Here is a 13,950-nt window from a genome sequence, read left to right as displayed (position 1 = left end):
GTCTTCTACAATGATGGAGACCTTGTCTTCTACAATGATGGAGACCTTGTCTTCTACAGTGATGGAGACCTTGTCTTCTACAATGATGGAGACCTTGTCTTCTACAATGATGGAGACCTTGTCTTCTACAATGATGGAGACCTTGTCTTCTACAATGATGTAGAACATGATGGAGCCGAAAAGCAGAAACAAATTTAGTTATGATGTTTGTCCGACCTTCATGAGGAATATCCAGATGATGGTATTATTTCTAGACGAGGTCTCCGACATCATTCCAGCTCTTCTCAATCTCTAGTAACCTTTCCAGAATGGACGCTCTAATCTGTCTCCTTGGCTTACTACCCTCTCCCTCCTCCCGCACATGTAGTACGCAGAGGAAGAGGTGGAGTATTATGAATATCCCTACTATTATGACAATAAGGAGGAAGGCACGTCTGCCCCACCTACTGCAAGTGCCCCTGAAGGGGGCGCCGCGGAGCAGGTAACCTGTGGGTGTGTCAGTCTGTACATCCTGGTGTCATGTGTCCGTCATCCCATCTGGCATGTATAGCTGTATAACTGGAGGCTGCCCAGCCAGGAACGCGGGGCAGAAGTACAGAGATGTCCATCTGATCACAGACTAATAAGGATCTAGTGATGGCCGATCAGGGTCAGAGGCGATGTCTCTCCTATTTCTGTCATGGCAGATCTGTCTGTCTTGTGCTTTTCTCCTTCCATGTTATTAATTTCTAAGCATGGAGCATGATCTGTGCGATCTCCGTCATGTTTGTGTCTATTTTTCCTATCACGATTCTCCTCATTCTTCATCATTCAGTCGTTAATATTTGTATTGTTTTATGCATTAAATGTAAGAAAATCACAAAGAAATCAAACCTCTGGAATAAGTGAAGGCTGATAGTTTGTTTTTTTTAATATCTTTTTTATTAGGGCGTCTGAAGAATTCCCTAAATTATCAAAATAGAAACTTCCAATTTTTACAGGAGTTTTCTGTTAAAGTTTTTGTTTTAAAACATATATTTTTAAGTATTTTTGGGGATCTCTTCTTCCATGCCGCTCTGTATCTTAAAACAGAAACTCACATTTTGCAGTTTTCACTTTGGCCACCGAGCCTTATATTTGGCTGACAATTCCTCTCCGATAGAGATCAATTCTCAGCAGTCACCTCATTATCATGATAGGCAACATTACAATATAAATGAATACCTACATAGGACCAATCACTGTAGGGGATGTACAGCTCACTTCCTCCCCCTCCCTGCTCAATGACCTCTGCACAAAGCCCGCAACATTCTCACATAGAAGTCAATGCATTCCTCATGTCTGTTGTTTCCCATGGGTCATGAGGCTGCAGTAAAGCAGATCTCAGATTGCAGACATGGGCAGCTCAGGGAAGAGCGCCGTCCTATAATCATGTAGAGAAAATAGGATGAAAAAACCCATAGAAAATAGAAACTGCTAAGAATCCTATTTATCAGTATCTTGGTTTATTTAATAAAAAATATATAGGTGATACTTCCATTACATTCTTTTTATATAAGAGGTTGTGTGGGACTTTTACATTGATCCTTAGGACAAGTCATCAATATCTGATCGGTGGGGGAATGACACCCGGCGCCCCTGCTGATCAGCTGATCGGTGGCAGTTACGGGTGTCGCACCCGCACCGGTCAGATATTGATGGCCTCTCCTAATGTTGGGCCTTCAATACATAAGTCCCGGACAAGTTCTTAAATCTTTTCTCAATAACTAATATGAATATAATTTGTGATTTTTGTTCACCCTCTTCGTCTTTTCCTGGATGAGTTTTTATACCGCTCTTTGTCGTATATGTTCACTCTTTGTGCACCGTTTAATTGTTTGCAAGTCATATTTGTCAGTTCTTTTTTCTGTACATTTTGTGTATTGTCGGTTCAGCTATATTCTGTGGCCTACATTTTATTTCTGTTTATTTTGACTTTTTAGGGCTCAATTTACTTATCTTAGAGCCATATGTTTGATATGTGTTTTGTGGGGTTTTTTGTTCACCACCCCATAAATAATGGGATTTTGTATATACCCCAGTTCTAGAACTTCATAACTGTCCCATTGTCACAGACTTTGAGACAGTGTTTTTGGAAGATTTGTTTCATAAGTAAATTGAGCCCCACTAGTCTCTTGTTTATCTGTGTTTTCTTCACGTTAGCTCTGGTTTTCTTAATATAATAACTTTTCTTCTTGAAGAGGCAGAATCCATGATTGTGTATGTAGATGTGGAGAAGATGCAGAACGTTGTCTTCTCCACTGATTTGATGTTAGGACAGTTCTTAGTCTGGATGGATCAGAGTACTCCCCTTAGTTTTCCTTGCTGGGCGACATCTAGTTCTTGCATCCATTGACCGTCGTCTGTTCATCACATGTTTTATTCATGTTTCTTTTTCTCTCTTTTTCTCCAATCCATTTTTTTGTCTGTGTCCCATATGTTCATCATTGTCACTACCTGCCCTGAAAACCCCATGTCCTCCTCCCAATCTTACCTGCCATGGCCTTTGGCAGAAAAACAAAGCCAAAAATCACAAGCCACCAGCCAAGTCGAAGTCAAAGGTGTCTCCTCCTGCAAAGAGTACTGGCAAAGTGAAAAATGGTGTTGTAGGCAAAGCCCCCACCAAGCGAAACACCCCAGTGAAAAATTCTGCTGGCAAAGCCCCCGCCAAGCGAAACACCCCAGTGAAAAATTCTGCGGGCAAAGCCCCCGCCAAGCGAGACACCCCAGTGAAAAATTCTGCGGGCAAAGCCCCCGCCAAGCGAAACATCCCAGTGAAAAATTCTGTGGGCAAAGCCCCCGCCAAGCGAAACATCCCAGTGAAAAATTCTGTGGGCAAAGCACAGCCCAAGAAAAAGTACGCCGCCGCCAAGAGGAGGAACGTGGGGAATGGTTACCAGCAGGTAGAGCAAAAACAAAGTATGCAGATCCCAGGGGCGTGATCTGACATACATGACACCCGCTCCCCCACAGTTACCCCATGATCCTGCCTTTTACAGGATATGGGCTTTTACATGGAGATGTTGATGATATTTGTTTGTCCTCGTTTTGCATTGTGCTTTCCATTCTCTGCTTCCTGCTCCGAGCTTGGGGTTCATTCATTGTTGTCCATGTAAAACAAGAGACCTCTGAGCAGAATGATGCCCACTCTTCCTCTAATCTTCGGCCCCACCATAGAGTATATTGGCACAAACAGTAAAGACCTAAATGTAATTAATGATGGCATTGACCTCTGTAAATCGACCTTTTGGCAATAGTGTTGGGTTGTTCTGTTTCTTCAGGGTTCTCATGTTTCGCTCTTGTGTAACTGTTTTTACATTGAATAAATGAATGACATGAGTCCCACATCCCCCATTGCTGGATGGGAGGACATCATCTGACACGATTTACGATTGGATTCATTATCTACCACTCAGAGGACATTGGTCACTCGGCTGATAATGACCCATAAGAGTAAATCTACAGTATGATGGGGACGAGACCTTGTTCTCCTCGAGTATGAGGAGTAAATTGATAACAGACTAATGCTTGCAATTATATTTTTTTCCCTTCTTTCTCTTGACCTTCAATTGCTGGACCTTCATCTATTTCCACTCCTTTCCTCCATTCTCCACTTCCCTTACCTTCTTTTTTTATTGCTATTTCTCATGCTGTCCTCTTTCCCTATAAATTCCTTACCTACCTTGGTTATTAAGGACCCTGCCCAGACCACTGAACCTGTTATGACCCCTGAGCCCACCGTACTAGAACAGAGCCCAGATTATACTGTATCACCCAACGGGGAGGATGTTTATGAGGTTTGGGAGGAAGAACCCACTCAAGAAGTTCCACCCAATCCACAGGTAACCACCGGCTCCACTATCAGGCAGTGATGGACTTTACAACGTCTGATGCTCTAGGACTTTTTATTTTTCTGGACCATAAGTTTAAAAAATTAGCTATTTGCGAAATATATATTTTTTCCAAGTTTTAGGCTATGCCTACACATACCCGGCCATTGGGATTCTCCACATTCCCTCCATATGTTAATATATAAAGATTTAGTACATATTCTGCCCTTGTATAATGCTTTGGGTATTTTATCTCACTTTTTCCTCCTGTCATTCCTTTCCTTATCTGTATTCTCACCTTATTTGCCCTTCCAAAAGGAAAAGGAAAATGCTCCTTCTACAGATGTCAAGGGTAGTGATTCCTTCATAGAGGAATATGTGATCGGAGAGGAGGAAAATCCAACAGTCGGGCTGGACTATGAGTATGTGTACAAGGATTATCATGAGGGTTCGGAGAGTACACACCTGGGTCCAGTCCTCTCTGCCGAGACTCCTGAGAGTGGAGGTGTAAGTCTCACAAATCGTATGAGAACATCGTACCCTACAATGTTTTATGAGACTCTGAGCACAAATCGTTCTTCTCCCTCCTTCTTTGGTCCTTCTGGTGTTCGTTACTTCTCACGTCTCAGTTTATTTGTCTTGTTCGTCTATGTGTCACTCAATGTCCAGTCACTGATACTTATTCTGCTCATCGTTTTCCATTTCTTGGTGTGATTATTTTTTCTGGAAACATTCTACGTCATTGACCACTTTTCCATGTTGTGTCTTCTTCCCCTCCTTGTTATGTGTTAGGGTCTTCTCCCGTCTTCACTCCTCTTCTTACGTCCCCTCACTGTCGTCCTCTTTGCTTTGTCTCTTCTTGCTCAGATAGATGATGATGTCACGGTGACATCACTTTCTATTTTGTGCTGTCAGAATGGAGTAATCCAATGGTGACAAATGACATCTACAGGATTCCTTCTGACTCTGGCTTATGGCATCATAGCATTCCCGATATGCCCTGGAGGTTTATGATGTACCAGAAGTGTGTACGGGACCCTGCACATGGCAGCTTGGCTGATTTCGATGCGTTGTATAGTCAGTCGCCTGTCGCTTATTCTGGTCCTATATTATTGGGGTCACTGCGTAGTGATATCATATATAAAGCCTTCACGTATCAGCTTTATTATCTGAATATCATGGGCTATAAAGATATTTGCTTTAAAGTAATTTTAGAAGAAAGTTCAGTTTTAATAAAAACTTAAATCTTGAAGAACATTCTCATAATTATGTAGATATTAATAATAATAATAATAATAATGTTATGGAATATTCAGCATGTGACGCCTCGGAATATGTCATGTCCATAAATACATTGTGTGCACAGGGGGAACAATTAGGAGACGCTTTAGAAGACTAAGTGATACTAAATAACTGTGTCTTTGTGGTTATATGTGTGCTACCCACAGGCTATCAGCGGTCCCCGCGGGCTGAAGGGAGAAAAAGGTGAAGCCGCTCACATGGAGTCGGTAAGTATATATAGGGGGCACATTACACACGCGGTGCCAATATCTGTCCTCAGGAGGTTCAAGTACAGATGTGTGTATATATATATATATATATTTAGTTTTTTTTTCTGTTCTTGATATGGCTGATTTTGGACATTTTTGCCGCGTGCAGCCTTATTGGTTTTCACATGATTTAGCCTCGAAGCAAGTAATGGTAAAACTGTCTCTTTGTTATGAGCAGCTCAGAGACTTTCCTTCTCCCAGGTCTGCTGCCATTGATCTGTGTCCAAACACCCTGTCCAAGGATTGTTAGCGCCCCCTACCTGCCTGCACCTGGCGCACGTCTCCCCAGACCGCTCCATCTACAGTCCTGATAGTACAATCACCAAACTCCTATCCCAATATGTAGGAGGTGTAATAACAATAATATTAGCAAATATCTCCAATTAGAAATGTAGTATAGTTCTTCTGATTCGCTATGTCGCTTACCCCATGTGCAGGGCATTGCAGTAGCTTAGGTATCTATGGTTACGACCACTCATATAGTGACAGTTAGTTAGCTGTTAGTGATCATAACCATGGATACCTACGTTTCTGCAATGCCCTGCACATGGGGTAAGCGGCATAATGAATCAGAACTATTCTACATTTCTAATTGTTGGCATTTCCTATTATTATTATTATTATTACACCTACTACATATTGGGATAGGATCTTGAAGGTGAGAATACAACTTTAAGCTATCAGAATGGCTGCATTTATCTTTGGATGAAAATTAATCATAGTCACCAAACTTTGCTGCTTTAGCTTCACCTTCAGGCGGCCATACCCATTAGACTAATATCAGGTGAACCCTCTGATTTTGATGGGACCTGGTGACCATTGTGTTAGATGGATTGGCTGACTTTTATTTGGCACTTGTCAGGTGAAAACAAGGATTGGGCATATTGCATATTTGTATGCCTGATCCTTTGTACTCAAGGAAGATAAGCCACCATGGATGTCTGCAGCATCTTACTCCCCTCTCCCCATTGAGAGAACACATACACAATGGGCCAAACTGAGAGTACATGTATATGGGGGGATCGTAAGGAATAGGGTTGAGCCAAACAAGTATTTGTCTGACACCTATAAAAATATAGAGCGACCATAACTATTATATTCCTGGTGTTCATTGTGGTCACTATAGTACATTACTGGTTATGGTAAGATCCTGACACTGCTTTGATTTCTTTTCTAGGGTATGTTGGTGGAAGGCCCACCAGGACCAGAAGGGCCTGCGGTATGTATCATTTGTATCATGCCCCTATTAATAAAGCTATCCATGAAAGCTCAATAACATTGTTGTGTTGATTATTGTAAGAGTTTATCAAGAACGTTTCACGGACAGACAAGACCCAAAGATGAGTGTAAAAATGCCGCATTTCACAGATATCCTGGATATCTAAGCCGTCATTCATGACACTTTATTGTGGCTTTTACATGTGGTCTAAGGTCCAGTAAATAAAATATAACTTACTGACGTTTATTGTGATTTGCATCCGCACTTTCTTTATTTTCCCATTTTCTTTCTTATTAGGGTCAGTCCGGTCCTCCTGGAATACAGGGTCATCCTGGACCCGTTGGTGACCCTGGAGAGCGGGTATGGAGATTGCCCAGAAGGGCTTCTAAATTACTCTGATGACAGTCTTATATTTTTCAGTATATAAACTCTTTTTTTTTTTCATTTTAGGGTCCCCCAGGCAGACACGGCCTCGCGGGCGCCAATGGATTACCAGGACAGCCCGGCAGCTCCGTCATGCTTCCTGTAAGTGTTCATGAATGAGTCTAGAGGGCAGACGCGTCGGAGATTTACATCTAGAGATTCTGAGATCAAGAACAGCAAAAGTGTGAAATACAAAATGGATAAATCTGTGATATTCTTGTAAAACGTTATGGAGTTGTATCATTAACCCCGGCACAGTGTGGAAAGGATACGAATATTTAAATGGAGCTTAAAAAATAGCTATTAAAATTTTGATAATATTCTCTGTTCCCAAAATATGTCCAATATTTTAACTCTTTTACTCCATTGGATCCCCGCAGTTCCGGTTTGGAGCCAGTGGTGGAGACAAGGGACCAATAGTTTCCGCACAAGAAGCTCAGGCGGCAGCCATCCTCCAGCAGGCCCGGGTACGAGTCCACCCCAGGAGTGAGGGTCTGGAAGGTGTCTTATGTATTATACTTATCATATGTTGTGTCTGCAGTTGGCTCTGCGGGGGCCCGCGGGACCGATGGGTTATACCGGACGATCTGGACCCCTGGTAAGTACTCACAATGGATTTTATATGGTTAAATATGTAGGAATCCACGTTAATATCACTGAACTATAGTAATAATGTATACTTTGTGTTTTACCTTTTCATGAATTCATTTTTCTTTAGGGACCACCAGGAAATAATGGATTAAAGGGCGAACAAGGCGATATAGGTCCTCAGGTAATTAAGTAAGCAGCAGCACATTGCTTTGTAATATCCTTACATCAAACAAATAAGATCAATTTATCTTTTATGTGAGTTAAAGAACCTGTAAGATGGTCGAAAATAAAAGATTAATGATGTTGTCTGGATTAGAAAAAAAAAAAGATATTTGTGTTAATTGAGAAGAATGTCCCAACCTGCCCATTCATTATATGGAAAGTCAATAGGAAACATGTAATGCTCCATCTATCCTGTGGGGGCACTGCAGGTAAATTGAGCACTTGTTGACTGATCCGCTTGCAGATTACAGCTGATCTCAGAGGACTCTAGAAGTGAATCACTCTATAATCAACTTTTTTAGGAGACTTAACTAGCAAAGAGGTTTATACGACCTAAACAACCTGTATTTAATGAAAAAAGAATAAAGTATAAGGTTGCGAGAGACCTAGAGGAATATGTGGATGCGTTCGGGTGTGGCATGTAATTATGAATATAATTGTAAAAGAAACGGCTGGGAACACGTCTCTGACATGTCTAATATATTGATGGATACAATGGGGTCTCAGCTATTCATTATTGTATGGAAGCCGCCATATTACTTTGGGTTGGTGGCACAATTGCCTTAATCTTGGCCGTACTGAGGTTCGCTGCTGTTGAGTCCAATCCTTTTATGATTGTTCTTGCAATTTAATTGAATAATTAAATTCAAAATTGTTATACTATTCCAAGAAGACCACCCCCTCCAACATCATAGAGGGGGTCCTGAGCTGCTAGTGGGAACAGAGAGCGGCCTCTTGAATGCATTACCCGGACCATTGGGCATCTGGATGGCCTCCATGTAATGCTACATAAGTACATGGGCAACGGCCGATTACTGAACACAACACCTTCAGAATGAAAGCCAGATGATTCCCTAATACCCAGTGAGATGTCTAAGAGATATTTTGGGGAATATTGTACCGAAAATCATTAAACATATTTTGCAGAACGAAGAGAAACTGAACATAATTTTTTTCTATGTAACAAGGAATTCTTAACTTTTCTAGGGCCAAAGAGGACCTCAGGGGTTGTCTGGACCTCCTGGAAAAGCCGGGAGAAGGGTAAGTACACCTCTCTTTCCTGTATGGGATCTTGGGAGGAACTTGCAGAAGATCTCAGCCCGTCCATCTGCTGGCTCGGACAGGGGACCCGTTTCTTCTACATGTTCTCTGACAGATTGTCTCTGTCTTAGGGCCGTGGCGGTGCTGATGGAGCTCGTGGTCTGCCTGGTGAATTTGGTAATAAGGTAAATATTATTCACCCCGGTTCTTCCATGTTTCGGCTGTCACCCCTTAGTGTGTTACTAATCCTTGTCTCTGTGTCAGGGTGAACGTGGCTTTGACGGGCTGCCTGGATTGCCAGGTGAAAAAGGTCATCGGGTAAGAAAAAGAATTGATTCGCTTTATGATAATTTTTTTCATCTGTAAAGTGTGGTAACATTCACATAACAGATCCCATGAGAATTAAAAAATGCCCTGACACACGTTCACCTAGAGCTCCGCCGTGTCATATAGATACAGAAGTCCACGATCAATGATTCCCATGTGGAGCGCGTGGGTATAATCACATTGCGGCTTTACCCCTATTCACACCGGTGGTGAAGGTTTTCAGTAAACGCTTGGAAAAACCAGCGCAGATGTCCACATAGGCATTAATGGTAAACGTATGCCAAAAGGGTGTTGGGACTTACAAAGATACAGCACCCTACAATGAAAAGTACAACAAAAAGTCTACATTTTTTCTTAAATGAGGGAAATTCTGGACAATTCCTTTATTTTATTTTAACAATTTCTCTATAAATGCCTGCACACAATTTTTTCTCCATTGAATTCCTTAGCAAAAAAAATGTTACAAAACTCAACAAACAGCAAATGTAAACTCATAACCACTATTGTTTCTGCAGTAAGTTCCATATCTATGTTCCCCTCTACTTGTTTTCCATCTATTTCCACCCGTCTCTTCCTTGAGTGGCAGCTCTGGAGGTACAAGAGCCTGAGGAGGGTGGCGATAGATAGAAAACAAGTAGGTGGGAAGGTGAACTGCTTGGCCACACCAAGGGTGCACAGAGTGCTCGGATTGAACAGTCAGTTTTTGCTGTTTTTAAGTTTTGTTACTTAAATGTTTCCTAGGTGTAAACTATGGATTTTCCTATAAAGGTTTATAAAAGGTTTCACGGTTGAGAATATCGTCACGTTGCCCTCATTACATATCATCTAAAATGTTTTAATATTTATGTTAAAATGATTGTTTTTATGAATATAATTAAGTTTGAAAAATGTTAGAACTTTTCTCCAATGATTACTGATAAAAATGAATAATTTTGAACCTCAACTGCTGCGAGGTCGTATGGAGCACGGAAACTTACAATAAGAAGTAATTCGTTTACTTGAAGAATAGTTTGTAAGCCAAATGAATAAATGGATTTGTGAGCAGCAGTTATATACAATACAATATACGTAAATTATGGTGAAGTTGTAAAGTTCACAGGTCCACTGATAAAAGATATCTGCTGTTTGTAGGGGGATGGTGGAACCCAGGGACCTTTGGGACCACCCGGAGAAGACGGAGAGAGGGTGAGTGCTGACCGTGGTGCTGTTTGGTCCCGATGACTTGATCAGTGTCTGATATTATCATTTGTATGTCTCTTAGGGAGGCGATGGAGATGTTGGACCCCGTGGACTTCCCGGTGAACCAGTAAGACAATTTATTATATTTTATTCTAATCAATTACACAAACTGTAAATATTTGGAGATCGATTTCAGGCTACAAGGAACATTTTAGGATCACACATCATCAATATATTACTTTTATTTCCTTTCTGCAGTTCACTCCTCCTATAACTGTTACATCATAATATGGGAAGTGTTTTATCAATGTTACGTATAATTTCTGGAAGTGCTGATAACAGATAAATCAGTATATTTCTGTATCAGATACATATAATCTAGGATCCTCATTAGTGGCATAGTGCTGATCATAGTCCTGATCGCTCCCCCCATAGCTGACATTACTCACTGCCTGTTTATGGAGTATTTCTCCTTCCAGACAATGTGATAAGTTCTTCTTTATGTTACATTGTAGGTAATACACACTCGTATACACTGTAATTAGTTGTCATCTTCATGTTTCCTTAGGGTGTCAGAGGTTTGCTTGGACCCAAAGGCCCTCCTGGTGTTCCCGGCCCACCGGTGAGCACCGTCCATGTATCTGATGGTCTGTATACCCGGGTGATGAGTGATTGTAACACCGGTCTTATCTCTGCAGGGAGTAAGAGGTATGGATGGAAATGTGGGGCCAAAAGGAAACTTGGTAAGTTAAATCCCCCCCTAATATTTATTATAAAGGATAGTGAGGGTGACAACACATAGGCAGTATGAGGTGTCCATAACTAGAGTCCTATTCTGTTTGATATTTTAGGGCCCACAAGGTGAGCCCGGCCCTCCAGGACAGCAGGGAACTTCTGGGACACAGGGGCTTTCAGGGCCTCAGGGAGCTCAGGGACCCCCAGGAGAGACCGTAAGTATCACTGTGCTCAACATAATAAAGATAAAGTTTAAGATTGATTGTAAACCGCATATAACATTTATGTATTTACTTACAGGGACCAAACGGAAAACCCGGCCTCCCTGGCATCCCCGGCTCAGACGGGCCTCCTGTAAGTATCTGCTGGCCGTCTAACCTATTACATGGCCACTTTCCATTTACAAATCTTTGTGTATCCTTGATTTTCTGACTTATCTGTCCAAAAATGAGACATTAATGTACATCAACTATCACATAAGCACAGGTCTTTTTTCTATGCAGGTAATATATATATATATATATATATATATATATATATATATATATATATATATATATATATATATATACACACACATATATATATATATATATATACATATATATATGTGTGTATTTTAACATTTATGGTCTAAGAATAACCCAAAGCATATGATAATACTGCTAGACTGTGTAAAATCACCATTAGATATGGCTGCCGTTGGCCGCACGGCCTCCTGTGGATCAGATGATTTTACAAGCTACTCAATATCTTAGGTTGCCCAAGGGAAAGGTCGTCCAAAGTGGCCAATTGTTACTGACCGCTTGATGGATGTTTGTGATGGTCGGCAGCAGACTATTGTCTGTATAGGATCTGTCTGGATGGATTTTTTCAGATTTTTTGAGATTGAACAGGTTGTGGTGACCATGATCAGGGATCTCCATCTGTCCATCTTGATCATGTCCTAAAATGTTTTCTTCTCACTTTAGGGTCATCCTGGTAAAGAAGGTCCTGGAGGATTTAAGGGCAACCATGTGAGTGTGACTTCTAATGTCTCATCGGACTCTTAGATTTTATACTAATGTCTTGATCGGTTCAGTCTGTCATCCAAAAAACGTGAGACAATTCCTGCGTTAACTATGGGACTCGGGGGCCTCATCTAAACTTATGATGACCACATGGATGAGAATCATGGTTTATTATATCCAACATCTCTTAATGATGAAAATATCACTGAGCAATCAATGACACGGATCAACAATCCAGCAATACAAGGGAATAACTTCCCTAAATCCAAAAGACTTTATTTTACTTTCAAATATGTTTATTATATTTTATGTTTTAACAATAAAATAAAAAATAAAGTTGAATATATCACTTCCAATATTTTACAGATCATATTACAATGATCATACAAGGAAAACAGAACAAAAAACAATAGTATTAAAATTACACAAAGCAAAGGGGAAGATGGAAGGGGGAGGATAAGGGGGCAGAACGAGGTACACGGATAGTGAAGAGGGAAGGACCAGGAATTGATATAGATATGATGTATTATGGTATATGATTATCCAAAAGATAGACTAGCGCCTGGCAGGTGCAGAAGTGCGATCCACGGGTTCCCAAAACCTTTTAACACTAACAATTATTGTTCTGTTTGCGATAGTTTTTCCTAGTTTGTGCCATGGAAATTAGAGAAATTTGTTCTTCACTTTCTAATAAATCCTTCTCATATCTCTAGGGTCCTTCTGGTCCACAAGGTCCAATTGGTTATCCTGGATCTCGCGGTGTGAAGGTACTGGGAACAAAAGTTCTTGATTAACCGTATTCTTTTAATTTGCATTCATACGATATTACTATAATTCAATTTAGGAAAATGATGCTTGTCACAATGTGTGAGAAACCCTAAAAAATTAAGAATGCAGACAATTATTTTCATGTGGCGTAGAGGTAATGAGCAGAATAAGGCACAGATAGAGAGCAGCATTTCAATATATGTAGTACAGGCAGAGAGCGGTACAGTACATGTAGTACAGGTAGAGTATAGTACGGTATATATAGTACAGGTAGGGTGTAGAGAGCAATGGACCTCCTCCTTATAAATTTTTCTGAATTTTTGCTTATCCCTTTGTCTTTATTTTTACAGGGAGTTGATGGAATCAGGGGTCTTAAAGGACACAAGGGAGAAAAGGTAAAGACTAACAGTGATTTTTAGGCTCCACCACTTGCACACTAATCTGTATACCGCTCTCTTCCTACCATTCCTCAGCTGGGACTCATTTATACACTTTCTCGACCACATTTATTCTTTATTTTTCCAGGGTGAAGACGGTTTCTCTGGATTCAAAGGCGACATGGGTGGGAAGGGAGACAAGGTGAAGACCATCTCTCGTTATACACATTTGTCTACAATCAATCTCTGTACTGATCCTATTAGTGAATCTGTCCTCCAGTAACTTTGTGCTGGTGACAATCACCTTCCTGTTCTCAAGGCCAAATACCGATCTGCCGAATTGTTTTACATCTGATCCTCCCAAATCTTCAGCTTTCAAAACAATCTGTTCAGTTTTGTTGGCCCCTAAATTTGGTTTTCCTTAGGTTCTCTATAGATCAGTGGGGCCTGAGGCTCCGCACCCCGACCATTAGCTGATATCAGGTCTGGTGGTGGCCGGGTGTGAGCGGTGTACGGAGCCGGAACAGCGCAGCGCCTCACATTGCCTATCGTCTGTTCTTAGATACTGCAGCTCCCGATATTCAAGCCCTGGACAACCGCTCATCTCGTAGACATTTACACTCTATGTGCTGGATATACGCGATGCTGTTTGCACATTAT

The 13,950-nt window shown here is 41.1% G+C and overlaps 1 protein-coding gene across 1 annotated transcript in view; it reads left to right on the top strand.

Moving 5' to 3' along the window:
• Nucleotides 1–13,950, top strand: part of COL11A2 (collagen type XI alpha 2 chain) — a 157,227-nt gene that overhangs the window by 112,758 nt on the left and 30,519 nt on the right. The window contains exons 6-28 of the mRNA XM_073641947.1: nucleotides 368–481; nucleotides 3,714–3,860; nucleotides 4,167–4,355; nucleotides 5,297–5,356; nucleotides 6,576–6,617; nucleotides 6,915–6,977; nucleotides 7,068–7,142; nucleotides 7,421–7,507; nucleotides 7,582–7,638; nucleotides 7,759–7,812; nucleotides 8,841–8,894; nucleotides 9,026–9,079; nucleotides 9,159–9,212; nucleotides 10,353–10,406; nucleotides 10,483–10,527; nucleotides 10,969–11,022; nucleotides 11,099–11,143; nucleotides 11,252–11,350; nucleotides 11,436–11,489; nucleotides 12,107–12,151; nucleotides 12,859–12,912; nucleotides 13,264–13,308; nucleotides 13,439–13,492. Of these exons, the coding sequence (XP_073498048.1) occupies nucleotides 368–481; nucleotides 3,714–3,860; nucleotides 4,167–4,355; nucleotides 5,297–5,356; nucleotides 6,576–6,617; nucleotides 6,915–6,977; nucleotides 7,068–7,142; nucleotides 7,421–7,507; nucleotides 7,582–7,638; nucleotides 7,759–7,812; nucleotides 8,841–8,894; nucleotides 9,026–9,079; nucleotides 9,159–9,212; nucleotides 10,353–10,406; nucleotides 10,483–10,527; nucleotides 10,969–11,022; nucleotides 11,099–11,143; nucleotides 11,252–11,350; nucleotides 11,436–11,489; nucleotides 12,107–12,151; nucleotides 12,859–12,912; nucleotides 13,264–13,308; nucleotides 13,439–13,492 (1,599 nt within the window). The remainder of the gene's footprint in view (nucleotides 1–367; nucleotides 482–3,713; nucleotides 3,861–4,166; nucleotides 4,356–5,296; nucleotides 5,357–6,575; nucleotides 6,618–6,914; nucleotides 6,978–7,067; nucleotides 7,143–7,420; nucleotides 7,508–7,581; nucleotides 7,639–7,758; nucleotides 7,813–8,840; nucleotides 8,895–9,025; nucleotides 9,080–9,158; nucleotides 9,213–10,352; nucleotides 10,407–10,482; nucleotides 10,528–10,968; nucleotides 11,023–11,098; nucleotides 11,144–11,251; nucleotides 11,351–11,435; nucleotides 11,490–12,106; nucleotides 12,152–12,858; nucleotides 12,913–13,263; nucleotides 13,309–13,438; nucleotides 13,493–13,950) is intronic.

This window comes from Phyllobates terribilis, unplaced genomic scaffold, assembly GCF_046119375.1.
Source record: "Phyllobates terribilis strain yellow unplaced genomic scaffold, ASM4611937v1 Scaffold_7__3_contigs__length_470593459, whole genome shotgun sequence".
Lineage (NCBI taxonomy): Eukaryota > Metazoa > Chordata > Amphibia > Anura > Dendrobatidae > Phyllobates > Phyllobates terribilis.
Note: the sequence above shows the minus strand (reverse complement) of the source record. Positions and strands in the feature narration are given on the sequence as shown.